General features: G+C 51.1%; 10 protein-coding genes across 10 annotated transcripts; 5 read left to right on the forward strand and 5 right to left on the reverse strand.

Annotated features, from left to right (window-relative positions):
• Nucleotides 1-27: 27 nt before the first annotated feature.
• Nucleotides 28-694, reverse strand: BO79DRAFT_176784 (cytochrome c oxidase VIIc family protein). The gene is made up of 4 exons (XM_025679872.1): nucleotides 663-694; nucleotides 406-603; nucleotides 306-338; nucleotides 28-243 (listed from the first exon to the last, which is right to left on the reverse strand). The coding sequence occupies exons 2-4, from the start codon at nucleotides 581-583 to the stop codon at nucleotides 218-220; spliced, it is 237 nt and encodes a 78-aa protein (XP_025537474.1). The 5' UTR covers nucleotides 584-603; nucleotides 663-694; the 3' UTR covers nucleotides 28-217.
• A 207-nt stretch (nucleotides 695-901) lies between these two features.
• BO79DRAFT_176786 (ATP-dependent RNA helicase MTR4) lies at nucleotides 902-4,756 on the forward strand. The gene is made up of 5 exons (XM_025679873.1): nucleotides 902-1,819; nucleotides 1,873-2,934; nucleotides 2,987-3,582; nucleotides 3,639-4,204; nucleotides 4,292-4,756. The coding sequence occupies exons 1-5, from the start codon at nucleotides 961-963 to the stop codon at nucleotides 4,470-4,472; spliced, it is 3,264 nt and encodes a 1,087-aa protein (XP_025537475.1). The 5' UTR covers nucleotides 902-960; the 3' UTR covers nucleotides 4,473-4,756.
• A 1,916-nt stretch (nucleotides 4,757-6,672) lies between these two features.
• On the forward strand, nucleotides 6,673-8,026 carry BO79DRAFT_34981 (cut8/STS1 family protein). Its single transcript, XM_025689110.1, has 2 exons — nucleotides 6,673-6,948; nucleotides 7,029-8,026. The coding sequence occupies exons 1-2, from the start codon at nucleotides 6,870-6,872 to the stop codon at nucleotides 7,889-7,891; spliced, it is 942 nt and encodes a 313-aa protein (XP_025537476.1). The 5' UTR covers nucleotides 6,673-6,869; the 3' UTR covers nucleotides 7,892-8,026.
• BO79DRAFT_34982 (uncharacterized protein) lies at nucleotides 8,027-8,434 on the forward strand. The gene has a single exon (XM_025689111.1). It carries the CDS (start codon nucleotides 8,161-8,163, stop codon nucleotides 8,365-8,367), a length of 207 nt encoding a protein of 68 aa, XP_025537477.1. The 5' UTR covers nucleotides 8,027-8,160; the 3' UTR covers nucleotides 8,368-8,434.
• An 867-nt stretch (nucleotides 8,435-9,301) lies between these two features.
• On the reverse strand, nucleotides 9,302-10,867 carry BO79DRAFT_176794 (DUF3984 domain-containing protein). Its single transcript, XM_025679874.1, has 2 exons — nucleotides 10,806-10,867; nucleotides 9,302-10,741 (listed from the first exon to the last, which is right to left on the reverse strand). The coding sequence occupies exons 1-2, from the start codon at nucleotides 10,809-10,811 to the stop codon at nucleotides 9,476-9,478; spliced, it is 1,272 nt and encodes a 423-aa protein (XP_025537478.1). The 5' UTR covers nucleotides 10,812-10,867; the 3' UTR covers nucleotides 9,302-9,475.
• An 830-nt stretch (nucleotides 10,868-11,697) lies between these two features.
• BO79DRAFT_238985 (uncharacterized protein) lies at nucleotides 11,698-14,798 on the forward strand (the record flags this gene model as incomplete). Its single annotated transcript, XM_025684869.1, has 5 exons — nucleotides 11,698-12,678; nucleotides 12,731-13,687; nucleotides 13,737-14,054; nucleotides 14,108-14,289; nucleotides 14,457-14,798. The coding sequence occupies exons 1-5, from the start codon at nucleotides 11,859-11,861 to the stop codon at nucleotides 14,796-14,798; spliced, it is 2,619 nt and encodes an 872-aa protein (XP_025537479.1). The 5' UTR covers nucleotides 11,698-11,858.
• A 328-nt stretch (nucleotides 14,799-15,126) lies between these two features.
• On the reverse strand, nucleotides 15,127-16,410 carry BO79DRAFT_176798 (acetolactate synthase regulatory subunit). Its single transcript, XM_025679875.1, has 2 exons — nucleotides 15,523-16,410; nucleotides 15,127-15,450 (listed from the first exon to the last, which is right to left on the reverse strand). The coding sequence occupies exons 1-2, from the start codon at nucleotides 16,320-16,322 to the stop codon at nucleotides 15,273-15,275; spliced, it is 978 nt and encodes a 325-aa protein (XP_025537480.1). The 5' UTR covers nucleotides 16,323-16,410; the 3' UTR covers nucleotides 15,127-15,272.
• A 767-nt stretch (nucleotides 16,411-17,177) lies between these two features.
• BO79DRAFT_152936 (KH domain-containing protein) lies at nucleotides 17,178-19,452 on the forward strand (the record flags this gene model as incomplete). Its single annotated transcript, XM_025678704.1, has 9 exons — nucleotides 17,178-17,376; nucleotides 17,452-17,531; nucleotides 17,602-17,763; nucleotides 18,041-18,062; nucleotides 18,146-18,198; nucleotides 18,268-18,432; nucleotides 18,535-18,743; nucleotides 18,827-19,361; nucleotides 19,429-19,452. 9 exons carry the CDS (start codon nucleotides 17,178-17,180, stop codon nucleotides 19,450-19,452), a joined length of 1,449 nt encoding a protein of 482 aa, XP_025537481.1.
• Nucleotides 19,453-19,993: 541 nt separating this feature from the next.
• BO79DRAFT_198539 (putative RecQ family helicase RecQ) lies at nucleotides 19,994-21,797 on the reverse strand (the record flags this gene model as incomplete). The annotated part of the gene is made up of 4 exons (XM_025681352.1): nucleotides 19,994-21,385; nucleotides 21,435-21,469; nucleotides 21,537-21,655; nucleotides 21,718-21,797. 4 exons carry the CDS (start codon nucleotides 21,795-21,797, stop codon nucleotides 19,994-19,996), a joined length of 1,626 nt encoding a protein of 541 aa, XP_025537482.1.
• A 299-nt stretch (nucleotides 21,798-22,096) lies between these two features.
• On the reverse strand, nucleotides 22,097-24,969 carry BO79DRAFT_35025 (pentatricopeptide repeat protein). The gene has a single exon (XM_025689112.1). The coding sequence runs from the start codon at nucleotides 24,778-24,780 to the stop codon at nucleotides 22,252-22,254; it is 2,529 nt and encodes an 842-aa protein (XP_025537483.1). The 5' UTR covers nucleotides 24,781-24,969; the 3' UTR covers nucleotides 22,097-22,251.
• Between the last annotated feature and the right edge of the window lie 4 nt (nucleotides 24,970-24,973).

Below are 24,973 nucleotides of genomic sequence, written 5' to 3' on the forward strand. Positions count from 1 at the left end.
ATAAGGCATCAGACAACCACCACCACACCGCGCTTCGTCCCCCAACTACAAATGTTTTTGGGGTGAATTTCACCCCGGGAATTTCCTGAATCAGAGCATAATAAATTCTCTAGCTTTATACACAAATTCCGAGCGCTTCCAACGTAGGATACATTTTCGACCAGCCGCCAATGCCCAACAATGCCATTGCATGTGGAAATACAGCACGAGAGAGCGTTTAGCGGGTCTTGTAGGTCTGCCAGACTGTAGGAATGAATATGTTAGATAGACGAACGTAAACTGCCGCAAGACGGATGGTAACATACCAGCAATGGCGAAGGGGGCACCGAAACCGGTGACTAGAGTAAGCAAGTCAGCAAGACGTCCGATTCGCAACGATCACAGCAACCAAATTGGGCCACATACCCATGAAAGCCCAGTATCTCCAGAAGAAGTACTTGGTCAGGGGGTTGAAGGGAATGTTGGAGCGAGGGCCCTCGGCGTAGTGGTAAGGGCTACCGAGCTGAGCGCGGGTGGTGGAAAAGCCACGACGGGCAACGAAGGAGGTGGCCATTCTGGCGCGGAGGGCGGTAGCAGCGTACATCTTGAGCTGGGTTAGAGGCAATTGACTGGATGGGATATGGAGGACAATGGGTTTCACCCACTTTGAATGAGGCAGAGAAGCACGACGGTCGAGACAATCCTACTGATATCAACGGGCGGAGGTGCGAGCAAGTCGAGTGGAACGATACTCCCGGCTGCTCCCCGGCTGTCCGCTCACGTGATTTACTATTCCGAACGGCAAGTTTCGCCGGCAGCCATTCACCGCCTTGCGAGGTCTGGGCCAATCACACGCCGCTTTCCTTCACGGGTTCATTGAAATTTCTCGGTGCGATCGCTCTTCTGTGAGACGGTGCAGAACGTCAACCACCCGTCTAGGCCAGTTTGCGTTCCCGCGTCCTTTGTGGCAGACTGTCGACGATGGATGAGCTTTTCGACGTCTTCGAGGACCAGCCTCAGGCCGTTAGGCCTGCGGACGGAGCTCCCAAACGAGCGAAGAAAGACAAGAGCAAGAAGCGACAGGTCAATGGCGACGTGAAGGAGGATGGTGCTGCTACGGAAAACCCTACGGAAACCCCTGAGGATATTGAGATCACGGATGCGCCTGCCGTCGAAGAAGAAGTCGAAGAAGCGAAGGAGGACGAAGAAAGCCCCGCCGCCGACAACAATGAACAACCGGATGCGAAACGCCCGCGCCTCGAGAAGGAACCGGAGCCTGTGGTAGCGGACTCATTCGAGACGGAGCAGGAGCGCGAAGTCGCGGGATCGGCAGGCCTTCAAGGCGTCAACGATTCTACCTCTGTCAAGTTGTCCCACCAGGTGCGGCATCAGGTCGCCATCCCGCCGAAGTACCCATACGTGCCCATTTCCGAACACAAGCCGCCGGAGACCCCAGCCAGAGTGTGGCCATTTACTTTGGATCCTTTCCAGCAAGTCGCGATTGCATCGATCCAGAGGGAAGAAAGTGTCTTGGTTTCAGCTCATACTAGTGCCGGAAAAACCGTGGTCGCCGAGTACGCCATTGCGCAATGTTTGAAGAACAACCAGAGAGTTATCTATACGAGTCCGATCAAGGCTTTGAGTAACCAGAAGTACCGAGAGTTTGCCGAGGAATTTGGAGATGCGGGCTTGATGACTGGAGATGTTACCATCAACCCAACAGCCACTTGCCTGGTCATGACCACTGAGATTTTGCGGTCCATGCTGTACCGGGGTTCTGAGATTATGCGCGAAGTTGCCTGGGTCATTTTCGACGAAATCCACTATATGCGTGATGCGAGTATGTCCAACCGATCTCCGCCTTAGTTTACTGGGTACTAATTTATGCTATAGTCAGAGGTGTTGTCTGGGAGGAAACCATTATCTTGTTGCCCGACAAGGTTCGATATGTATTCTTGTCTGCCACCATTCCTAACGCTATGCAATTCGCCGAATGGGTAACGAAGATGCACAACCAACCCTGCCACGTCGTCTATACCGATTTCCGGCCGACACCACTACAACACTACTTCTTCCCCAATGGATCGGAAGGTATGCATCTTGTTGTGGATGAGAAGGGAGTATTCCGTGAGGAGAATTTCCAGAAGGCCATGAGCAGTATCGCCGACAAGAGGGGCGACGACCCGTCAGATGCGATGGCCAAGCGGAAAGGAAAGGGCAAGGACAAGAGGTTGAACAAGGGTGGCACCCAGGAAAAGAGCGACATTTTCAAGATTGTGAAGATGGTCATGCTGAAGAACCTGAACCCTGTCATTGTGTTCAGTTTCAGCAAGCGCGAATGTGAGAGCTGTGCTTTGCAGATGAAGAACTTGGCCTTCAACGACGATTCTGAGAAAGAGATGGTTCAGAAGGTCTTTGACAGCGCGATCGAGATGTTGTCCGAGGAGGACAGAGAATTGCCTCAGATCCAGAATATCTTGCCTCTTCTTCGCAGGGGTATTGGTGTCCACCATTCTGGCCTGCTCCCTATCCTCAAGGAGACGATTGAGATTCTTTTCCAGGAAGGTCTGATCAAGGTACTCTTCGCCACTGAGACGTTCTCTATTGGTCTTAACATGCCTGCGAGAACTGTCGTCTTCACAAGCGTCCGGAAATTCGACGGCTTCAGCCAGCGTTGGGTTACGCCTTCAGAGTTCATCCAGATGTCTGGCCGTGCTGGTCGAAGAGGTCTTGATGATCGCGGTATTGTTATCATGATGGTGGGTGAGGAGATGGACCCCGCCGTGGCGAAGGAAATCGTCCGTGGTGAACAGGATCGACTTAATTCGGCTTTCCATTTGGGTTACAACATGATTCTTAACCTCATGCGTGTGGAAGGCATCTCGCCCGAGTTCATGCTGGAGAAATGTTTCTACCAATTCCAGAACACCGCCGGTGTCGCAGAGCTTGAGAAACGTGCGTCCTTATACCCTGATTTTTCGAAAGCCGCTTGCTAATTGTGCTACAGAACTCACGGAAATGGAAGAGAAGCGTGCCAATCTCAACATTCCTGACGAAGGAACTATCCGCGAATACTACGACCTGCGTAAACAGCTCCGCAAATTCGGCGATGATGTGCAAGCAGTGATGAGCCATCCCGAGCATTGCCTGTCATACATGACGCCTGGGCGCTTGGTTCAAATCAAGCATAAGGACATGGAGTTTGGGTGGGGTATCGTTGTCAATTGGAAGCATCGCAAGCCACCGAAGAATTCGAATGAAGAGTACAACGATCATCAGAAACATGTGGTTGATGTGCTCCTCAACATTGCTGATGGAGATTCCGTGGGCACCAAGTCATTCGAGGACCTGCCAGCTGGCGTCAGACCACCCAAGGAGGATGAAAAATCCCGCATGGAGGTCGTGCCGGTTGTTCTCAGCTGTATCCAAAGCATTGCGCATGTTTGCCTCCGTCTTCCCAAAGACTTGAAGCCAAATGACACACGGAACAACCTAAAGAACACCCTGGAGGAAGTGAAGAAGCGCTTCCCGGATGGCATTGCCACTCTTGATCCTATTGAGAACATGGGTATCAAGGATGACGAGTTCAAAAAGACGCTCAGGGTAAGTATCGAGTACTTCACAAAAGAAGTGACACTGTTGGCTAAATGACGTTGTAGAAAATCGAGGTTCTGGAGTCCCGTCTTCTCTCCAATCCCCTGCACGAGTCGCCACGTTTACCCGAACTATACAATCAGTACTCCGAGAAGGTGGATTTGGGAAACAAGATCAAGGAGACCAAGAAGAAGATCTCGGACGCTATGGCAATCATGCAACTCGAAGAATTGAAATGCCGTAAGCGTGTGCTTCGTCGATTCGGATTTATCAATGAGGCCGAAGTTGTACAACTGAAGGCGCGCGTTGCCTGTGAAATCAGTACAGGTGACGAGTTGATGCTCAGTGAACTTCTCTTCAACGGTTTCTTCAATAACCTTACGCCGGAGCAAGTGGCATCTGCCCTGAGCGTCTTCGTCTTTGAAGAGAAGACCAAGGAGACCCCTGCTCTGACACGGGAAGACCTCGCGAAGCCCCTCAGGGAGATCCAAGCGCAGGCTCGGATCGTCGCCAAGGTCTCCCAGGAGTCCAAGTTGGCGGTCAACGAGGAGGAATACGTGCAAGGTTTCCACTGGGAGTTGATGGAGGTCATCTTCGAATGGGCGAACGGCAAGTCTTTTGCTGACATCTGGTAAGTTTTAATGTCCACCATTCGCGGCCGTTTTTCTTTTCCGTGGTAGTATTAGATTGCTGACTGGTTTCTTTTTTCCTAATGCAGCAAAATGACCGACGTCTACGAAGGCAGTTTGATTCGCGTCTTCCGCCGATTGGAAGAGTGTCTCCGACAGATGGCGCAGGCAGCCAAGGTCATGGGAAGCGAAGATTTGGAGGGTAAATTCGAGACAGCCTTGACCAAGGTGCGCAGGGACATTGTCGCTGCCCAGTCCTTGTATCTCTAAGGTACTGCTGCTACCTATCTTTAGTAGTTCTTGTATCTATCTATCTTCTCCCTTGGGTCAGTTTTGTCCTCCTCATTTATCATCATCATCATTACCTCTGTTGTAAAGGATGGTTTGCGCGGTATGTCTGGGTGGTCGCATTTTTCTGGCGTCAGGCTTCCCAAAAAGGATTTGGCTTTGTTGTTCGTTACCTCTTTTTTCTTACTATTTGTAAATGAGATATCTCATTCCCTTTTTCATCTTACTTTTCTTTGCACTTGCTTTCTGTTACCTGAGCCCATCAGATGTACACAACAATATTTCTAGACTACATCAAGAAGCGACAGTATCAATTAGGCTTCATACCATCACCATCCACTTCCATCTATCTAGACTGGTACCCAGTAGTACCCATACCTCATAGTGTGTCACCTTCTATTTAGAATACATTTTATCCGTCTTCAAAAGGAACCCCGTTCCCAGAAATCAGCTGCGTTGCTGCTCCATGTGCATATATGTGAGGAGTGGTGTTTAGGCATCCCAAGCACCCTCAGACTCAGACTCAGACACGGTTCATTTAAAATGAAGCCAACGACCGGTAATTTTACCCCCGGTCTGTATTTGTGGTACGAACGACTGGGGAAATAGAAAGATTTGTTAATGTTGCAGTGTATGTGTGTTTTCTTTGTGCTTGGGTCATGGTCTTCGGTGCTTGACACTGCTGGGCGTTGGCTTGGTGTTATTGGGATTTTGGGTTGGTTGATTGGAGGCTTTACTTCGTCTCAATCGTGTGATAATAGTAGGGAAGGTTGGTGCTAATATGCGTGTTTACTATGCGTGTTAGGTGGAGGCGCAATATTGTTTTCTTGTGGTCCTTTTGAGATTGGCTGTGCCATTGTGTGGGTTCGGTCTCATTCTTTATTTTCGTATGAAGAATATACTAAGTGATACAATTCTACAAATGGTTGATCATATGTCAGATAGTCCAGAGCCAGGGGTCTATGCTTTCGGTCTTGTCGTTTGCAGCAGTAAGCCATCGGGGTTTCCTTGGACCTGCTACGACCTGACACGGTCTCAGATGGTTGGAAGATAGCCCCAAACAATAGTCCAGACACGAGCAAGTGCCAGACTGTCCATCGCCTACCTGTCAACTGAGTGGCTTGGGGGATAGTTCAATGAGAGTGTCTGGAATACGGCGATGTTACCATGATGCTGTGTTCAACGGAAATATGTTTCAGATGAGCGCATTCTCATTGCTGATTGACGCGAATGAGGCGTTTCGCTGGAAGTTACTAGGAAGTTTCATGGCGTTGGACCGTAAGCCCGCTCCGGGATCTTCTGGGTTCAGTATATGAGTTCGTAGTTGGACTAATCTTTTAGCCAGGCGTTGGGTCAGTTCCAATGACGTATAGACATATATGCAGACTAAGGAGGCAGCAAAACTAAACCCGAGCAGTGTTGATGAGACCCAGTTCCGGATACCAGGGTAGCAGGACAACGTTAGTTCAATGTTCCACTTAACCAAAACCCCCAGGGTTCGTTTTCTGCAAGGTTGACCAGGTTACAGCTTGAGGATCATTCCTGCTCTGGGGTAAGGAGTGCAGATAAATGTCAATCCGGGGTGGCAGAAATTTGAGGCTGCAGACGTAGACATAGTCACAACAGCGTCACAGGGTTAGCATGTAACCTTTTTCGAGAAGCACAGCATGTTAAAAGGATATTGCGAGCTTGGATGAGCAAATATGAAAATATGAAAATGATGGTAGCATCAGGGGATATTGATAAATGGTTGGTCCCGTATCCCAAGACGGCCACGCGGTGGAACAGTCCGGTTGACTGTTTCAGTCATTGACAAGATGCTCCGTTTATCGGACGGTTTTAGAGTTGACGCTTGATGAGTTGGGGTCATGCGGACCTTGGGGAGCTGTAAGTGGTGCAGAGCAGGGCCAGGTTAGATGCACCAGGCGCAGGGCCTGGGATAATATGGTTTTTTTGCCACAAATCAGGAGGGAGGAAGAGGGTAGGATTCCAAGGTGGAAATGGGTGGATCACATTGAGGCAAGTGGGTAAAGGGTAAAGGAGAAAGAGCAGTCACAGACTTTCAAGTCAGAGTCATGGATCCGCGGGAAATGCATCTCAGGCCCGCGTTGCCTCCCGCAACCCGCCTGTCCACCGCTTCTCGCTCAGTCTTTCTCTCTCTTTCCCCACCACTTCAGAAAGTCTCCCCTTCATCCTCCATCCTGCACTCCGTCTTTCCCTTGCTTGTTCGCTTTCCTTATCCTTCCTCCCTTTGATATTTTCCCTCGTGCTCCTGGCTGACCTTTGGTCCCTCCATCTCTGCTTTCCCACCCCGTCATCTCTCGCTACCTCTCTCCCTCCCCTCCCTCTCCCTTTGCCATCCAGCTGTTTGTGGTCATCATGAACAGCTTGGTGGCTACACCACCTGTGCCTCCTCATCACTTTTACGAATACTCCCGTCCTTCTCCCTCCCGTCCAAGTAAGTCTTGCCCCCTCTCCCTCCAGTGCATTCGTGATGACTCCCTTTTTACTTGACCTTTGATGACTGACTGATATCAGTGTCTACTCCCATTCACACTCCCAACAACCGCAAACGGAAAGCCGACGATGAGAATGATCACGATGGTCGAATGTCAGCGTCACCTACCAACTCTCCCGCCTTGACTCCGAGAACCCTCCCAGTAAACCGAAACATCAAGCGTGCTCGTCCAAATGTCAGCGGACGGCCTCTCGCTCTCCCCCGACTGCTGGAGACCTTGGACACAGACGCTCTTCGGGGCATCCTCCGGACTGTGTGTGAGCGTCATCCAGGTTTGGTCGATGAAGTAGTCCACACAGCACCTCGACCCAGTGTGGCATCTGCCCTTCAAGTCCTTCGACATTACGAATCCGCCCTTCAGTCGTCGTTCCCACTCGGTGGCAACTCCGAATCAGATTATGCATACAATCGTGTCCGACAACCACTGGGAAATCTTCTAGATGCTTTGAGCGACTTCACTCCACACTTCTTACCGCCTCACGAGACGCAGTCGTCTGTTTCTTTGAGTTACCTGGATGGTGCGACCGACATAATTCACGCATTGCCCCGTTGGAGTACACCACAGAACAACCTCGAGCGGGATTCCGCATACGACGAGATCTGCAAGGCTTGGATTCTGGTGATTCGGGAAGCAGCTAAGCGTGGAGGGGGAATCCAGTTACAGTACGGTGGTTGGGATCAGAAGTTGGCGAAGCACAATCACAACTCGGGCGGTAAACTGCAGGCAGCCGTCAACGAGCTGGGTTCCAGTTTAGGATGGATGCACAGACCGGATGCCCAAGGTTATGGAAGCCCAGGCGGCAATGACCTTGGGTCCATCCGGGAGCAACTCCTGTCGGGCACATACGGGCTCGGTACCCCCGTCAAGGTTGGGCCATGGTGAATCCGGTCGGCCATCGACAACCGCAATCCGCCTTTATCCTCATTTCCAACCATCACATCAAATTCGCGACTCTCTCACCCGCCCTTCAAATTTTCAGGGCTCTGTCCGAATCCTCGACCGTGCACGTCCACGTATGATACGATCACGACTACCTACTGCATGAACTAGAGTTGAGGGTCAGCTTGGCGTTTACTGTGTGCAAGCAAACATATTCTTTTTCGTTTATTTTCCATTTCCTCCTTTGTGTCATATCTCTGGACGCCAACCCCATGATTTCTAGATTGTCAGATCAAGGCCCAGGATCCTTCATTTCGTTTCAAAATTGCACCATGATCCTGCATTGTCACAGCCGAGCATGGTACATTCTTTCATTCCTTTCGATCATCATTTCCTTCCACTTCATGTGTTCTTCTTCTGTCTCGGCGATATATACTCGAACCGCCGTGGAAAAAAACCGCTTCATTCTTTCAGCCTAGCTGCATTTTCCTTGTCTTTGCCCTATCTTGTATACCCTTTACTATTTTCCCCTTAATATCACTGGTGTCAGGTATATTCTTCTTCGGGTTTTGGGAGGCCTCTTTCATTTGGTGGGACGGGTTACACTACATGTCAGTAAAGCATAAGAACAAAAGGGAGCATCATTGTCCAGATAGTCACAATACCACGAGAACCAACCCTCCCGAGCCGTCTCGGGTTATCAACCAACTGATACTCTCGTTATATCCTTGTGCTATGATCATTCATCCTCCTGCTAATGTTCCACAATTGGGAAACCCACCTCGCACTGCAGAAATATATCCTGCCTCACCAGCAGCTCAGTAGAACCAAGGGTACACATGCGCCTTCGAATCAGGCCCACGCCATCGTCAACATTCATGCAACGGCAATACAACTTATGGAGTTACTTGTATGCTACTAGTACATAATTAAAATTAGAATAGCAATCGCATTATATGCCCATATTTACCTAAACAACTGAAACTAATACTCTTGCTATTACTACCAGTATTGAAGCAACTTATTTATTTCCGACAGACCTTGACTCTGCCGTTCATAACCGGTATCCATCCCTCCCATATATGGTACATTATAACTCAGTGACAACTAGCAACTTTCAATAATACTATAGCCACCGTGGACAACCCTCAACGACTACTAAAATTACTATTAACTAGCACACGGCCATCAACGTATCAACCCGCCGGTACGCTAACCACGAATGCTGAAACTAACTGGCCATGTCAGCATGGGGGGTCTACGTATGCACTTACGTGTTCGCAGACCGTCGTGCAAGATGAGAAATCAGGAATTGATGAAGTCAACATGTAGTAACCCTTGTCTTGTGCTTACTTACTTAGGTAAGTATTTACATAGGCAGCTTCAATCAATGCTTATGCTTACTACTTATTTGATGTTATTGGTTGCCCTATATGTATAGATATATACCTTGCTATTACTAGTGGCGATTGTGTTCTCCTAGAGAAGAGAGGGGATCCATCCATGGTTGGATCAGATATACAATAAATATGCAAGTAAAGGTATTGAAATGAGTCCTGTTATGTTTCGTGTTCCTTTTTTTCCCGTTCATGACAATGCCCGTTTCACAATCCTGAACAACCACCCGGCATCTTCCCACCCGCCGCGAGCTCCGGGTTTCTCTTCGCTTATGGAAGCGATGTCTGACTCTGTAGCTATTGATATATTGTCTGTTTCTTGGGAATGGATGCTGTCGTGCATGAGAGATTGAGGGTCGTGATTGATGGCTCCTCCTGATATTACTGCCGGTGGAGCGGTGGTTGCTGTCGTTGTGGAGAGTGGCCAGTCGTCGACACCGAATAAGGTCCATTCTACCATTCGGTCGATCCAGCTGCCTAGTCCGAAACCTCGTTCGCGGGTGAGACGCTGGAATTCTTGTTCATCGATTTCGTCTTCGGAGGCGATGAGGGAGCCCGATGTGGTTGTGAAGCTGAGGTTGTCTTCTTCTTCAGCTCCTTCTTCGTCGGCTATGTTTGCCATCTCGGCGCGGATGCGCTCGTCCACGAAGTCGGGGAGCATGTGACGGGATTGTTCTTCGATGGGGGTGTGAATGCCACTGCTGCTGGTGGTAGTGGGGTTTTCTTGTCTGCTGGAAAACCGGGTAATGTCAAGGCTGGTCATGGCCAGGTCGGGTCTGCTGGATCTGCGGCTTGTTGGGCCTGAGCGAGAGGCTCGACGAGAGTAGGCGGCAGGTGTGGATATGCCGGATTGAGAACGACGGGCGCTGCTCCGTGAGGCCCATGGCTGTTGTTGCTGTTGGCTGTCTAGGTCGATTTGATGGCTGTCTGAGACGAGGCTAGTTGAGCTTTGGCGTTTCACGAGCCAGCTTTGACCCTTTTCTTCGCGGGTCGAGGATGCGAGGGCAATGCCTGCGCGGAGCATCCATTCTGTGTCTGGGTTGTGATGGTGGGCGGCGGCATCGGGGTGACGCCGGGAGGAGCGTGTTCTGCTCCGACGGAGCTCTTCATTCTGCTGGTGATGGAGTGGACTGGCCACGCTCCGGGACTGTAGATTGGTGTCGCTGGAATGGATGCGAGTGGAGCTCTTGCTTCGGGAATGGCGACGAACGCGGGACCCGCTACGGGAATGAGAGTGGGATAGGACGCCTGGGGTTCCGGGGACGGAGAAACTAGAGAGATACGAGGTCCTGGTTGCGCTGGGGGTGCCGGGGTTTTCGTGGCGAGGAGAGAAATAGTCTGGGGCATCGGTATCGTCGTCGTCGATGGGGAATCGAGGGTTTAGTGGAGATAGAGATACATGGTGTAAGGCGGGATATGAACGGCGTGATCGAAACCCGCCTTGAGATTGTGAAGACTGATGTTTGATGGGGGAGTTAGTGAGTGGGTTGTGGGTGGATCTGGGGCAAGGGTTCACTCACATCCATGAGGGCGTTAGGACCACACGGGTCACCGGAAGACCTTTTGCGGGGAAGTGTTCGAGACAAATAAGGTGGGAAGATTGATGGAAGATGGAGAGAGGGCACAATGGGCTATTAAACCCAGATCGTGATGATCGTCGGGGTTGGAGGAGAAGATCGAACCACCTTCGGCTGGAGCTTGAAGGGGGGGGCGCCCGTGCGCGGAATGGCATGTGAAAATGCGGGCATTCAATTTCATGACTCCCGGATGACTTGACTCCAACAACCTTTTGGGGGGGTATTCTTGAAGACATTGATCTCTTGCTTACAGGTTAACTAATTATAAGCTTAATTGAGGCAAAGCATGGTTGGATGGAAAGGGCGTTAGTGTCTCGTCATCCAGTATCTATCTAACTGGTCGCTGCTATCTGAGTGTAGTTTATTTAACTTGAAATCCACATCGATTGAATAAGTGTACAATCCCCTACCAAGCAACTCGTGACAGTATATTTATAGTGACGCGAAGTGGTGCCACTTACTGCATTTGGTTGGGACTCGACCAAGTACTTAAATAGGGTTGCCTGGATAATCCCAGCATAAATCAGGAAATCTCCGAGTAGGGCAGCAACAAGATCTGGGGCTTACCGATTCCAGCAGATCACCGAATCATTTGATGAGTTAGTAAGAATCTGCCTCACCTTGACTTCCTGATAAGTAAATGATGGGAGAGAGTGAATGCCATCCCCACACCGCCCAGACCAGCCTTACTTACTTACGTTGACGATCAGCCGGACTGGAACTGGACTGGCCGGGATGCTCTCCACGTACCCAATCACTCTGCCCTGTCAACTTGTCACTCCTTCAACGCCATTCCCTCAGCCCATTATTGCCTCTCTCTTGCCTTCCCCGCTACGTATTTATTTCCTCCGATTACCCCCCTCCCCTCTGTCAAGCACTCACTTTCATCCCAACTTGCCACAACTCGTCTTCATCTCTCTAGTTGCTCTTCGGAGTGTGCCATTCTGTCGTTCCCCCAACCCCGATCTTCTCCCCGCTCCCTAGCGCCCAGCCACCATGGCTGAGGAGGCAAGCCGGCCTCTGATAGAGCAAGAGCCACGACCGATCTCGCCTCATCGCTCCCCAACGTCCATTGGCAAAGCCTCCCATCCCCCCGATTCGGAGCCGGGTCCGTATGAGCTATCTTCTGAATCAACCCCTCTCCTCGTCCGTCACGATGACGATCTCCTGGGATACGGCGGGACCGGCTCCAGGAGGCCGTCGTCTGTCCGACCTCGAAGTATCTCCTCCAGTGGGACGCTCAAGAAACGCCGTGGACGTATACGATGGCCTATCTTCTGTGCTCTCCTTACAGTGGCGGCTGTAGTCGCCATCCTCATTTTCGCCTTCATCGCCCCAGCTGCCGTCAAGGAATACGCCAAGGAGGCGGTGGTCTTTAAGCCCACCAATGTCTCGATTGAATCAGCCACTGCGGATGGCCTTCAAGCTCGGATACAAGGGGACGTGGTGCTCGATGCGCGGCGCGTACACAAGAAACCAGTCCGGGACATTGGTCGTTTCGTCACTTGGATCGGAAGGGAGGCCGAATCCGGCCAGTCGGAAGTCGAACTATATCTCCCAGAGTATGGGAACGTTCTTCTAGGCACGGCAAACCTGCCTTCCGTCAAGGTCAACATTCAGAATGGTCATATAAATCATGTCAATTTCCTGGCAGACTTTGTGCCTGGAGACTTCGAGGGAATTCACAACGTGGCATTAGATTGGTTGAATGGAAAGCTCGAGAAGCTGACGGTCAGAGGAGCAGCAACCCTTGATATCAAGTCGGGATTTCTCAGCCTAGGCCAGCAGCTCCTTTCCGACTCCCTTACCATTGAAGGTTGGTTTCACATTATTTAGATTCGTCGTATAAGCTTCTAACTCGGATCTAGAGGGTGACTTTCCTTCTTTGCCCGCTGTCAACATCACGAATCTCAACGTCCATGATGCGGAAGACCCAGGACAGCAAGGCGCAATGGCAATTGATGCCTCAGCCGCTGTCCAGTTTGATTCACCGTTCGCAGTGAACATTCCTCCACTGGGGTTCGAAGTTCTGGTCCCGAATTGCTCTCCAGGTGATGCCCCGATTCGGGTAGCCGCTGCTACGACTCGCGGGTTTCCGGTTACTCCTGGCCAACCAACATCAGTTGATGTTGCCGGCGTAATCCAAGGACTCTCTGAGGACTTGACCAGAGTGTGTCCAGGAATGAAGAGCTCCCCTCTGGATTTCCTGGTCAAGAGCTATATTCATGGAGATGGAACCACTGTCTATGTTCGTGGAGCGGATCCGCCTTCGCTAGCTACTCCTGGATGGGTTGTAGATATTCTCAAAAGCGTGACGGTGCCGCTGAGTTTCACTGGGCATGCCCTTGACAATCTCGTCAGGAACTTCACAATGTCGGACGTGCATTTCACCCTGCCAGATCCCTTTGCGGAACCCGATTCTCCAGAATCACAACCGACGGTATCTGCGTTGGTGAAAGTGCTGATCGGGCTGCCGAAAGAATTGGGACTTCAGTTGGACGTCCCCAGGGTCCGGGCTACTGCTGACGTTTATTACGGTGGCAATAAGCTCGGGATCCTGAACTTACGGAAATGGCAGGCTGCCAACTCGACTCTGCTTGATGATGTTGATGGCTCACCAGCGCTATACGTCGACTTCGGGATCAAGAAAGCGCCGCTTGAAGTGACGGATGAAGATGTTTTGACCGACGTTCTTCAAGACTTGATTTTCCAAGGGAAACGGGTCAAGCTAGATGTTGCCGCCAGTGTAGATGCCGAAGTCACTACGGGGCTGGGCACTTTTGCTGTTCGTGAGATACCCGCGCAGGGTGAGATTGTGGTTAAGCGTAAGTCATGTCTAGCTGACTCTCCTGCCTATCGACTGACTTTCTGTAGCCCCATACGGTGGCTCTTTGGACGAATTAAGCCCGCATATTGCATCGGTAGAACTTGGAGCTACTACTGCCTCGTCTCTTCTGGTGAAGGCTCTGGTCAACGTGACCAATCCCTCGCCGTACTCAGCATCTGTGCCATCGGTAGATTTCCTGCTCTTATTCAATGGTTCTAGAGTCGGACACATCACTGCAAAGGATCTTACCATTACCCCGGGCACCAATGATGGTCTCCCCGTGGATCTCACTTGGAGCCCACTTGTTTTGGATGGGGAGACAGGCGTCGCTGCTGGCCGGGAGCTGCTCTCCAAGTATATTTCAGGTAAGCTCGAAAGAGCCTCTTTTTCCACTTCCGATTCCTAACCATAGTCGCAGGATACAACACAACTGTTACAGTACGGACACATGAGGGAACCATCCCGGGACTACCCAAACTCGGGAAGGCGCTGTCGAAACTAGGGCTCGAGGTCCAGCTTCCTCGGGTACCCGTGCCTCATGCCCCGGGTGCCGGGGACGACCCTGATGATGACTCAAAAGGGTTCATCCAAGGAGCTACGGTATTATCTACTTTCATAGATATCGTCTCAGAACATGGCACTTAAACCACTACACATTACGTTATCATAACCATAACCATAATCATGACGAGGCATTTATTCATCCACGGAGCGCGCGCTCCGTTCAAGACAAGAGGAAGACTAACTTGCGTGAGTGCTGCTACTAGATGCACCTCTGGTCATCCACGGCCGAGTTCACACTATCCTCACCATTTCCCAACACCACCATTGATATCACTTCGGTATATGCGCAGGCATTCTACGAAGGCGACGAGGAAGTCGGCACCATCGACTACCGGGTGCCGTTCCCCGTGCCGCCGGGTATCTCAGTCACACCCCGATTGCCTGTGGACTTGAACCTCGGCGGTATTGGCTATGATGCGCTGAAGAAAGCGCTGGGTGGCACTCTTGGATTAGATGCCGTGGCGAAGGTTGGCGTTCAGATTCAACACTATCGGGATATAGTGTTTTATCATGGAAAGGGGATTAAGGCGCGAGTCAAACTTTAGGAGTTTTTTCTCTTTTCTTTTGCTCTTTTGGGTTATTGTTTTCATAAGCGGCCTTGAATCGATTTCTCATCCAATCTGAACCGGCGTTAGGAATAATAGAACAGGCGTTTTGACGTTGGGGTAATTAGGCTATTTCTTACTTGGTTTACTGGACTGTTCGCTGGGATACGGATGACTCATTTGCAATACAGAATTGAGTATTATTGGCTTTCAATGAAAAGCAATGCTATCAGTAGTAGTAGTAGTAGTAGTAGTAGTAGTAGTAGTAGTAGTAGTAGTAGTAGTCATAGTACTGCGAGATCCAAATAAATTGAGTCAATCATTGAATGCGAAAATTTACAACATATTATTAGGTGGAACTCAGGTCCTGCAAAAGGAAACGGATGAAGTACATTGTGGTTGTGCTTTTTACAGTGCGGGATATAGATAATAATAATAATAGATAGATAAGTAAAAGCGCACAGACGATTACATTTAACCGGGGGGAAGGGTGCTGGCGTCAACAACGTCAGCGGCGTCCTTCTCGATCTCCTCGCTAGGCTCGAAGAGAGGAGACCGGGGCAGAGCCATCAGACCGGTACGGGTGGATTCGAGGACACCGAAGGGGCCGATGAGCTTCATGAAGGAGTCGATACGGGAGGGTTTGGCGGAACTATATCATATCATCAGAATCAAGAGGTGCAGGAAAATTGTATGTATATGACTCATAGGGCGGGTAACTTACACCTCAACAATGCAGTTGTTGGTACTGATATCCAGCACCTTTCCACCGAATTGATGAGTGAGACGAGTAATCGCATCCAGATGCTCATGCTTGTGTCTCAAAGCCTGAGATTGGGGCAGATTACGCGGGTGGAACTCGGTCTTGGCAACCTGCGCAGCCTTATCCTTCTGACCCTCCGTCTGCTCACCGGGGGTAGTGATTTCGCGGTGGTGCTGCAGCAATTCCTCGAAGAACTCGGGACCCAAGATGCTGACCTTGGCGAGGAGGAGCTCGCGCTGCACCAGAGCGGACTCGGTGTAATCGAGGACAGCCCAGACGGGGACGAGATCATCGAGTTGACGACGAGCCTGCTCGACGACGCCATCCTGACCCTGCAAGACGATGGTCATACGAGACAGATCCTCGACTTCGGTGTTACAGACGACGAGGGAGTCGATGTTGAAGCCACGAGCGGCCAGGATACCGGACACACGGGACAGGACACCGGGCTCGTTCTGCACCAGACAGTTCAGGATATGGCGCTTGGGAGGGTTGGTGGGGACGGAAGGGGTTTCGTAGAGAATGGACGAAACGGCCGTGGGGGCGTCCCATTGAGGCGAGGCATCGTTGACGGGGAGAGGGAGGGGAGACCGGCGATGAAGGGCCTTGTAGGCGAGGGCTGAGGTCGAGCTGGAGGAGGAAGAGACCCGAGTGGTGGTGCTGAATCGGGAGGCTGCCCCCAGGCGTGAGGTACGGCTCGCAACGGACAGGAAAGGCGTTGATGCTGTCGTTGACAGCATCAAAGGACGCCGGAAAGCCATGATCGCCGGCGACGGATTAGAGCCTGCACTTTTGTGGGAAAAAGTGGCAGGCAACAAAGTCCGGAGATCCTCGCAGGGCTTTTCTGGGGTCGCGGAGAATAAAGTCCGCAGGTGTTGGAACTTCGCATTGCATTTTATACGCGGCGGCCTTCCGACCTCGGGGCGCTGACTCAGTCTCGGCGGTAAGGATTTCGTTTGTCCCGTGACGACTTTTATTACTTACCATACATACTGAACTACTGGTAGATAGTGTTTGCACGCTTGGCTGTTTTGGGGTTAGTTGGGTTTTGTGAACTCACATGATCGGGGCTGCATCTTTGTTTCTTCATCGATTCTATTGTTTCTAGTGGTTACTACTTGGTAGTTGATCAACTTATAGATACATTTAGTGCATCTTACGCAATGTTCGATTGATTTGTCGTGTTCATCTACCTGCCTACTATCTCTCCAAAGGAAATATTGGATCCAAAGGACCCTGTACTGTCAGTACGGGCACACTATCTACTTTACTACACACACTTAAAACACTAGGCCTATTATTGGTTCCCAAGCGCAAAAGGGCCGCTACTAAGTTCTCCGGAGTGGCAGCTCGGCATCCCCCGTGGCTGGCATTTCTTGCTTAGTTTCTGCTACTTTTTCGCTGAGCCACTAAACTATCTCGAGTCGAGTCCTCTTTAGCGGCCAAACCGGGGCGGATCGTTCCAAACTCCACCGCCTGCGAAAGTCTTTGGCAAGTTTATCTTGGCCTTTTCGGAGCCTACCTTGCTGCCTTGCCTCACGCCCTTCATTTTCACCTTAGACGTCACTTATCCCTTTCCCTTCTCTTAACCTCTCACTTCCTACATTGCCGATACTATGGACGATCGCCGCTCGAAACGCTCTCGTTTTGATCAGACCGAGCCGGAAGTGCGACGCCCGTCGCGCTTCGACCGCCGCTCTCGGTCTCCCTCGTCGCGACAGTCCGAATCGACTCGAGCTCGCAGCCCTCTCAGTCGTGAACCTCGGAGCCCTAGCGCAGACCCTGCGAAGAAGACCGATCCCGCTGCCGCCGCTGGTACGTTCGTCCCTTTGTGATAATGGCCAGAGGAAACGTGTGTAGCAGCAGAACTAACGTTGGAGTCATACACAGCTGCCGCTGCGGCAAAGATCAACGCCCAGTTGCAAGCGAAGAAGGGCATTCAACATGTCGACGTCCCTCCAATTCGCTCGGTAATCAACTCCCATGCTGGTCGCAAGACAGAGAACAACACAATATACTGACCCTGGCTCTACTACCTAGACCGCAAGCCCCGTACCAACATCCGGCTCACCTGCCAGCGGCGACGCATCTGGAAAGTTGAACGCAGAGATCTACGTTGCTGATGGAGACTATATCAAGGATATTGAGATTAATGACTTGCGCAACCGTTACACGCTGACTAAAGGCTCTACTCAGAAGATGGTAATTACTCCTATATACATCCGCTGATCCTGCCCAGGCCCAAAGCCCAAAACCTGTCGCAAGCCTAGCTAGCTGCTGGCTTCCGTCGTTCGCCATGCGCCTTTTTGCTTGGTTTTGCTTGCTCGTTTTTGGCCTCGTTTCTTCTACCCTGTCCTTCTCTTTTTCCAATGATTCGTTTTGCGGTTATGGCTAAAGCTTACCCAAGTCAACATCTTGCAATAGCATCCCAACACTTGCCCTCATTTGCATCTGCTGACCTCCGCTGCGTGACATTTAGATCAAAGAAGAAACTGGCGCCGGTACGCCTTTCATTCCATATTCATATTATTATCAAACGTTTGACTACAAGAAGGAAGCTCATCATTTTTGTTCTCTTTTCAAGATGTCACTACGAGAGGAAACTATTACCCGGATAAGAGCATGGCCACCGCCGCGGTACGTTCATATACCAACTCCCTCGTTGATTCAGACTATTCGGATTACTAACGTGCAACCCCTATCCAGAACCCCCCGCTCTATCTCCACGTAACGAGCACAAACAAGGAAGGCCTTGAAAAGGCCGTCGCCTTGATCGACGATCTCATGAAGAAAGAGCTCCCCAACTTGGTCGATGAGCGCCGGTTCCGTCGTCGCGAACCCGAGCAAGTAGAGCGCGATGAGTACGGTCGTGTACGTCCTTCACACCATACCAGCACCAGCTACTCTCCCCGTCCCTTCCTTTCAAGATTCAAGACCCCAGAGAGAAGTCTATAGACAACTAATGGTATACAGCGCAAATGGCCCGAGGAGCGCATCCCTGTCGATCTCGAACCGATCCCTGGCTTCAACCTCCGCGCTCAGGTCGTCGGACAAGGCGGTGCCTACGTGAAGCACATCCAGCAGAAGACTCGCTGCAAGGTTCAAATCAAAGGTCGTGGCTCTGGTTTCATGGAGCCCAGTACTGGCAGGGAAAGCGATGAGCCAATGTTCTTGCACGTAGCGTACGTAACGCACCTACAACCCCTTCCTATCCCTGCAGCACCGGAAGCAGCTTTCACCGATACTTATTACTTCCATTCTGCAGTGGTCCCGACCCGAATGATGTCCAGAGTGCAAAGGCCCTGTGTGAGGATCTACTAGCCAATGTTCGCGAGCAGTACCAGCGTTTCAAGGAGAACCCACCCCAGCACAGCTACGGCGGTTATGGCGGCCAGCGCGGAGACCGCTATCACTACGGCGGAGGTTACGGCGGTGGTGGTGGTGGCGGCGGCGGCGGATATGGTAGCAACCATCACCAGAACTCGCCATCTACCTCTGCTAGCCCGTCGACCCAAGCCGCAGGTGCTGCTGGCGGTTCGGGAACCGGAACTCCCGACTACAGCGCCCAGTATGCTCAATACTACGGAACCGACCCATATGCTGCCTACGGCGGTTACCAGAATTACCTTGCCTACTACCAGTACTACCAGGCGGCTGCTCAGCAGCAGCAGCAACAGCAACAGCAACAGTCCCAGAGCCCCGCTCCGCCGCCGCCGCCTCCCGCCAGCGAGGCTCCCCCTCCTCCCCCTCCGGGATCGGGCTCTCCGCCACCTCCTCCGCCCGGCGGTAGCTACAGTGCTGTAAGTACAATCTGCTGACTTAATGTTGAGTGGGCAAGCCCAAGTATTAACTGCTTTGCTCGATTAGGTCCCTCCCCCTCCAGGACTGTGAGGTGATGTCTGGGAAGCTGCCATAGCAGTAGCCCAAAGCAGAGAATCAAAGAAGGCTATGCTTATTCACGAGTATGAAACGGTGATTCTATGCAGGCGCAATGGATACCTGCCTGCCAGTGAGCCCCATCGACGACCGAGCTGCCTCTAGGCTGTCTGTACCTTTAGTCCGTTCTTTCGTTCTTATTCAACCGAGGTTTGGTCTGTGTTGCTAAAGTCTGTAGAGCAAAGCCGGAAATCTGCGCTCATTTCTGAAGCTAAAAGAAACTTTGCTGTTTTGCTTAGCGAATTATCTGGTTTGCCCAATCCGTTGGCTCTGGTAGGATGTGTGCACGCCTCTTCTTTGGGGTGGTATAAAAAATCATTCCACACGGTATTGAACCGTAATACTGATATCTTTCGCGTACGCTGGCTTGACAAGAATAGTCGTGTCAGTGGTCGACCAGCAAGATGGCCAGTATCTATACCCCAGTATCGTTGAAAATTCTTGTCGCAATATATATGAAACCTATAAGAGATACTCAAACTTCTAAGGATCAACCTCAGGAAAATACCCCCGGGAACATCTTTTGCATATACCACGGGACGTCCATGTCGGCAAAGTCGTCTGTGTGGCTTTCGGGCGCCATTCTCGCCTTTCGCAGGGCAAGAGCGTGAGAACCTTCCTTGCAGAAGTCACAAGCAAAGTCACATGGTGAATCAGTGGAACCATTAGTTTTCATCCCCGATGTAGGGACTTGGGAACCCATCTTCTCAAGTTCGAAATCCCCAAAGAAATCCTTGATCATGTCATGCCTGCATCGTGTGGTATTCTCACAGTAGCTGATCACCTTTTGAAAGCTAGCTAGTCGAGCAAGCTGATTCTGAACGGTGGGTTGTGCCTTGCTGTTCTGGTTGCTCATGTGCGCGCCAGTGCGATTGCGAGCGTTCTCAATGTCTCGTTGCAGACGTTCAAGAATCCTATCTCGCTCTTGTGTGTTGTAGTAGACAATGGATGCGGCGGCATGACCGTCGCGACCTGCGCGACCGGATTCTTGAACGAAGCCTTCGAAGCTCCGCGGCGGACTCCAATGAATAACGAAGCGGACGTGCGGGCTATCAATGCCCATACCGAATGCAGTAGTTGCGACGATAATGTAAAATGCCGGGTGTTCCGGTAGTTCGTTCTCATTATTTGCATGCTGAGGGAATGACTTAGATGATGTCCATTCGGACTGGATGCGCGTACGGTCTTCGGAGGATAGGCCAGCGTGGTAAGCCACAGCATGAATACGGCCGGGCCAGCTTGCTGATAAAGCAGGGGCTAGTTTATCGGATACGGCTCTGAGAGGCACATAGATAATCCCAGATATCGGGGAAAGCGTGGCGGGCGCAGAGCCAGTGACGGCCTCTCTGCGGGCCTGGACAGACTGGAGCCATGAGACGAGGTTGTGGATCTGGAAATCTTCTGGCTCTGTGGGGTCACTTGCAAAATCGTTGAGGTACCTTATCTCGTAATGAATGTTTGGACGTGCAGAAGGAGTGTTAAAGATCTTCAGCATGGAAGCGTCCAAGCCAAGAAGTCTGATGATATCTTCCCGAACACGAGGCGTTGCAGTCGCTGTAAGCGCACTGATTGGGATCGGTGGATTCGTCAAACTTCGTTTGAACCAGCTCAATTCTTTGTACGCCGGCCGGAAGTCATGGCCCCATTCACTAATGCAATGAGCTTCGTCAATGGCAACACGATTCAGTTCTCCCTGGCGGTGGATAGTCTGTAGATTGCGTCGAAAGCTTTCTGTCTGACAGAGTTCTGGTGTCACGTAGAGAAGCCGGGTTTTCGGGTGACCTGATAGTAGGTCGTCCAAGATCACACGTCTCTCAGCAATCGGAGTCGTGGAGTTGATTGTTGCTACCGCAACCCCTAAAGCTTGAAGCGCTTTTACTTGATCGGTCTGCACGACATATTAGTACCGCTCGAGGGTGGATATTGCGCAGGCTGACCATCAAAGCAAGCAAAGGGCTAATCACAACGGTCACTAAAGACATCATCAGACACAATCCAAAAGATGAAGATCTTCGAGCGGTAGACGCAGGTGGACCAACCGCCATGGCTTATTACTGCTGGTAGTTGAAAGCACAGGCTTTTTCCGAATGAAGTGTTTGCCTGCAGGAACACATCATGGCCGTTGATGGCCGCCGTGATCACCTCACGCTGAAGAGGACTATATAATAGTCTCTTTTAGGTCGAGTACACTAGTAGGAACTGGTGGCAGCTTGAACATACCGAAAGGACTTCTTCCGGAAAACTCGGCGGAGGTAGAAGTCTATATCCACATTGCGACGTTTGAGATTCCCACTCCCCATTTCTGCAGCATCGTTAGAAGCACGACAGATGTCTGCACAGGCTGGGAGATTTCCCCAAAATCGAGAATTGAGGCATCGGCTGGAAGACGCGACGCGCGGAAGGTACGATACGCGATGCCACGTGATATAGATAGAGATCCTAATCAGGAAGGCAGATGGGATTCTGATTTAGTGAACGGAATCTCTCTTCATTGCCAATAGCACTATATACTAAACCTAGATTGGTAAGTTTGAAATGAATTCCTAGACCCAACTCTTGAATCCATTATTGATGATATCATTTAAAAAAACTAATAACACACAAGCTTGTTCGCTGTACAGGATAACAAGCGACAGCCTTTAGCTGTTGCCGTTGAAAACACCGCTATCAGGCTTCAACCTGAGGGTATATACTACTATAACAGGTCTATAATGTACATGTATCACCGTCCCACATCTAACCCTCCATAATTGGCTAATATTGCCTTTGGAGTCTGTTCATCTGCCTCTCTAGCTCTTCCTTGGCAGCCAGGACGTCCAGCGCCTTGCGCTTCTCCGGCTGCCAGATCCGTATAATCTGCAGCCAGACCTTCATAAGCTCCTCTGGCCCGCAGCATGCGCCGAACGCGCGGAGAATGATGATGACCATTCGACGGCCAAGAAAGACGCCATTCTCTATCCGGCGTTCGATTTCTTCCGAATCTTGCGGCTCATTTTGCAGCTCATTTTGCAGGTCCTGAGCTTGCTGTCGAAACAATTCGTCAACATCAATATCTTCTTCGAGAGCAGCCATGCTTTCATTAACATGGGAGACACCTTTGCGCTCGTCGAACTGGCCCATCACCTTCTGTTCCTCGTTCTGGGCCTCGCCCCACTCCTTGGCAGCGGTGTCAGCAAAAGGCAATGGAGTGTACAGTCCGCTTGGCTTTCGCGAAATCGTTGGCCAGCCTATCTCCATGGCGGCGGGGGCCTTCAATACCGGGATCTCTGTGATATGCTTTCCACTTTGGCTGCGGTACATTTCAATGAGTCTCGTCCTCGACTCGTAAAGAGCACGCAGATAGGTTTTCCAAGCTACACGTAGCCGTTCGGCCGTCCAGCCCTTCTTGTTTCGCCCGTTGCGAGCGAACCCGTCAAAAAGTAGGAGGTATATCATACCACGCGGCGGAACCACGAACACTTTCTCCATGTCTGCAAGGACAGACATGAAACCATGGATGTCAGCGGTTTTGTAAGCGTGCAATGAAAGAAATATGTGGAATGTTCGAGTGTCAGGGATTGCGTGAAGCGATTGCTGAAGCGCACGATGGTGTTCAGGCATGATCTCTTTCAGTGAGGTGGATTCTTGCAGGACTCGACCCAGCTTCTTCACTCTGCTCCGATAGAGGTTCATCTCCGATGTGAGATGCGGTGTTTTTGAATGCTTCGACTCGATGCTTAGTTCCCCTGTCTCTTGGGACTTTGCTTGGGCCTCAAGCATCTCCGCATATATCTGTTTCGCTGAGTCCACATCTCCGGCACGAATGAATGACGCCATTAGGCAATTCATTACAACCGTGTCAACAATCTCACCACTCGAAACAAATTCATTGAATGTCTCTTGAATGCCAGCAACATCCTCTTGCATACCACAATAGTAGAGCTTGGAGACCTTTCCGAAGCGCCGGAATTCAATATTACGCTTCTTCATTTCCTCCAATAGTCGTTCCGCGACGGTGAACTGATTCGCTTTGATGGCAATATCGAAAAGAATGGTGAACACGACATCATCAGACTTAACACGCGCCAGATATTCCATCTGTTTCCATAGTCCAATGGCCCTCACCACATCTTGCTTGCGTACTTTGCCAGACGCTCGTCCTGCAAGGTGTATAGCGGAACTCCAGAGCGAGCGGGATATGGGCAGCTTCGCAGCGACCATATCTTCTATCAACGCAAGGTAGCGACGAGCATCCACCCAACGACGATCTGGAGGATCGGCGAACCGACGTAGGAGTGCTCCTCTGGAGCGTTTGGACAGGTAAGCAACCCCGGGGGAGGGAAGATCTCGGTAGAGTCGAAACACGTAATGGTTTGAAATCCTCTCATTCCACATAGCGTCCAAAAATACCTCAACCGTTTTGTATTCCAAAGCATCCCGCGATTTGTCTACCGTCGGAAATACCTCGTTTGAGGGCGGTCCCTTCTGTGTCTCGTTCGCAACAAGATCAACTGCCTGTTTCCAGTTGAGTGAACTACCAAAGGCAGCTCGATATAACTGTGAGGTCGAAGTGTATGCTTTCCTGCTTGGACTTGTTCTTTTATGATGGCGATATTTCTCCGACTTGCTCGACGAATCCGGTAAACGGCCAATCCTGTCATCGTCAGGGGCGTTGTCGCTCGCAGTTGAATTATCTTCGCTAGTTGATGCTGTGTCCGCTGTTGGTAGCTCGCTGTTCAACTTCTCCAGATCCATCTCTCGTAATCTTCCACGTGACTGTAATGTTGATTCTGTACCCGCGCCTGGGTAACGATCTTCGAATGAAGATCTCGCTGAGGGGCTGTTCGCATAGCAGTTCCCTTCACCATCCTCGTCCTCTATTCTCAACGCAACACCGGAATTTATCATTCGTTGTGCACTTGAACGATGCAGACTCCCTGTCGATGTGCCTAGACAGTCCAGGCGATGTTTCGACGACAATTGCCTGCGATGTGTCAACCCCCGATCCTGCCATCGAGCGACATTGTTCCCTGGATTCTTCATGGAGATCGTAGAGATCCCCCTAGCGCGAGGGGTGTGCTCATGGCAGTATCCTGCCATGACCAGGGAGCTGACAAAAAGGTCTGCTAACGACGCCGCGGTAGGGCGGGCACGTCTGGAACTGAGTCGTCTGAAGGAGGCATTGTAGGAGAACGGTTCGGAGTTTGACATCGAAGTGTGACGGGAGGGGAGACTCGTATCCAACCGCTGCGAGGGGAGAAGTCGCAGGTCGGTCGAGTTCTGGTACCTATTGGGAGGAGGCATGAGATGGCAGACATCGTGGCATTGGATCAGCCCTGCATGTCCCGAGGAAATCTCGAGCAGCTTGAAGAGAAATGGCCCGAGAGCTCTTCAAGCGTGACAGGAAGTAGTCGAAAAAGAAGATGGGGACAAGGACGAAGGACGTCCCAAAGGGCAAGAGGGAGGGGAGAAGTAGGAGGGCGTAAGAAGCAGTAGA

This window comes from Aspergillus costaricaensis (genome assembly GCF_003184835.1).
Source record: "Aspergillus costaricaensis CBS 115574 unplaced genomic scaffold BO79scaffold_24, whole genome shotgun sequence".
Classification (NCBI taxonomy): domain Eukaryota; kingdom Fungi; phylum Ascomycota; class Eurotiomycetes; order Eurotiales; family Aspergillaceae; genus Aspergillus; species Aspergillus costaricensis.

What these genes read in the sequence shown, in the direction of transcription:
- BO79DRAFT_176784 (XM_025679872.1), bottom strand. Translation starts at nt 583, where the DNA reads ATGTACGCTGCTACCGCCCTCCGCGCCAGAATGGCCACCTCCTTCGTT. An exon ending in GAGATACTGGGCTTTCATGG is followed by an intron (nt 339 to 405) that starts GTATGTGGCCCA and finishes TGCTTACTCTAG; the next exon opens with TCACCGGTTTCGGTGCCCCC. An exon ending in TGCCCCCTTCGCCATTGCTG is followed by an intron (nt 244 to 305) that starts GTATGTTACCAT and finishes TCATTCCTACAG; the next exon opens with TCTGGCAGACCTACAAGACC.
- BO79DRAFT_176786 (XM_025679873.1), top strand. Translation starts at nt 961, where the DNA reads ATGGATGAGCTTTTCGACGTCTTCGAGGACCAGCCTCAGGCCGTTAGG. An exon ending in TGTCGCAGAGCTTGAGAAAC is followed by an intron (nt 2,935 to 2,986) that starts GTGCGTCCTTAT and finishes ATTGTGCTACAG; the next exon opens with AACTCACGGAAATGGAAGAG. An exon ending in AAGTCTTTTGCTGACATCTG is followed by an intron (nt 4,205 to 4,291) that starts GTAAGTTTTAAT and finishes TTCCTAATGCAG; the next exon opens with CAAAATGACCGACGTCTACG.
- BO79DRAFT_34981 (XM_025689110.1), top strand. Translation starts at nt 6,870, where the DNA reads ATGAACAGCTTGGTGGCTACACCACCTGTGCCTCCTCATCACTTTTAC. An exon ending in TCCTTCTCCCTCCCGTCCAA is followed by an intron (nt 6,949 to 7,028) that starts GTAAGTCTTGCC and finishes GACTGATATCAG; the next exon opens with TGTCTACTCCCATTCACACT.
- BO79DRAFT_34982 (XM_025689111.1), top strand. Translation starts at nt 8,161, where the DNA reads ATGATTTCTAGATTGTCAGATCAAGGCCCAGGATCCTTCATTTCGTTT.
- BO79DRAFT_176798 (XM_025679875.1), bottom strand. Translation starts at nt 16,322, where the DNA reads ATGGCTTTCCGGCGTCCTTTGATGCTGTCAACGACAGCATCAACGCCT. An exon ending in AACAACTGCATTGTTGAGGT is followed by an intron (nt 15,451 to 15,522) that starts GTAAGTTACCCG and finishes GATATGATATAG; the next exon opens with TTCCGCCAAACCCTCCCGTA.
- BO79DRAFT_35025 (XM_025689112.1), bottom strand. Translation starts at nt 24,780, where the DNA reads ATGCCTCCTCCCAATAGGTACCAGAACTCGACCGACCTGCGACTTCTC.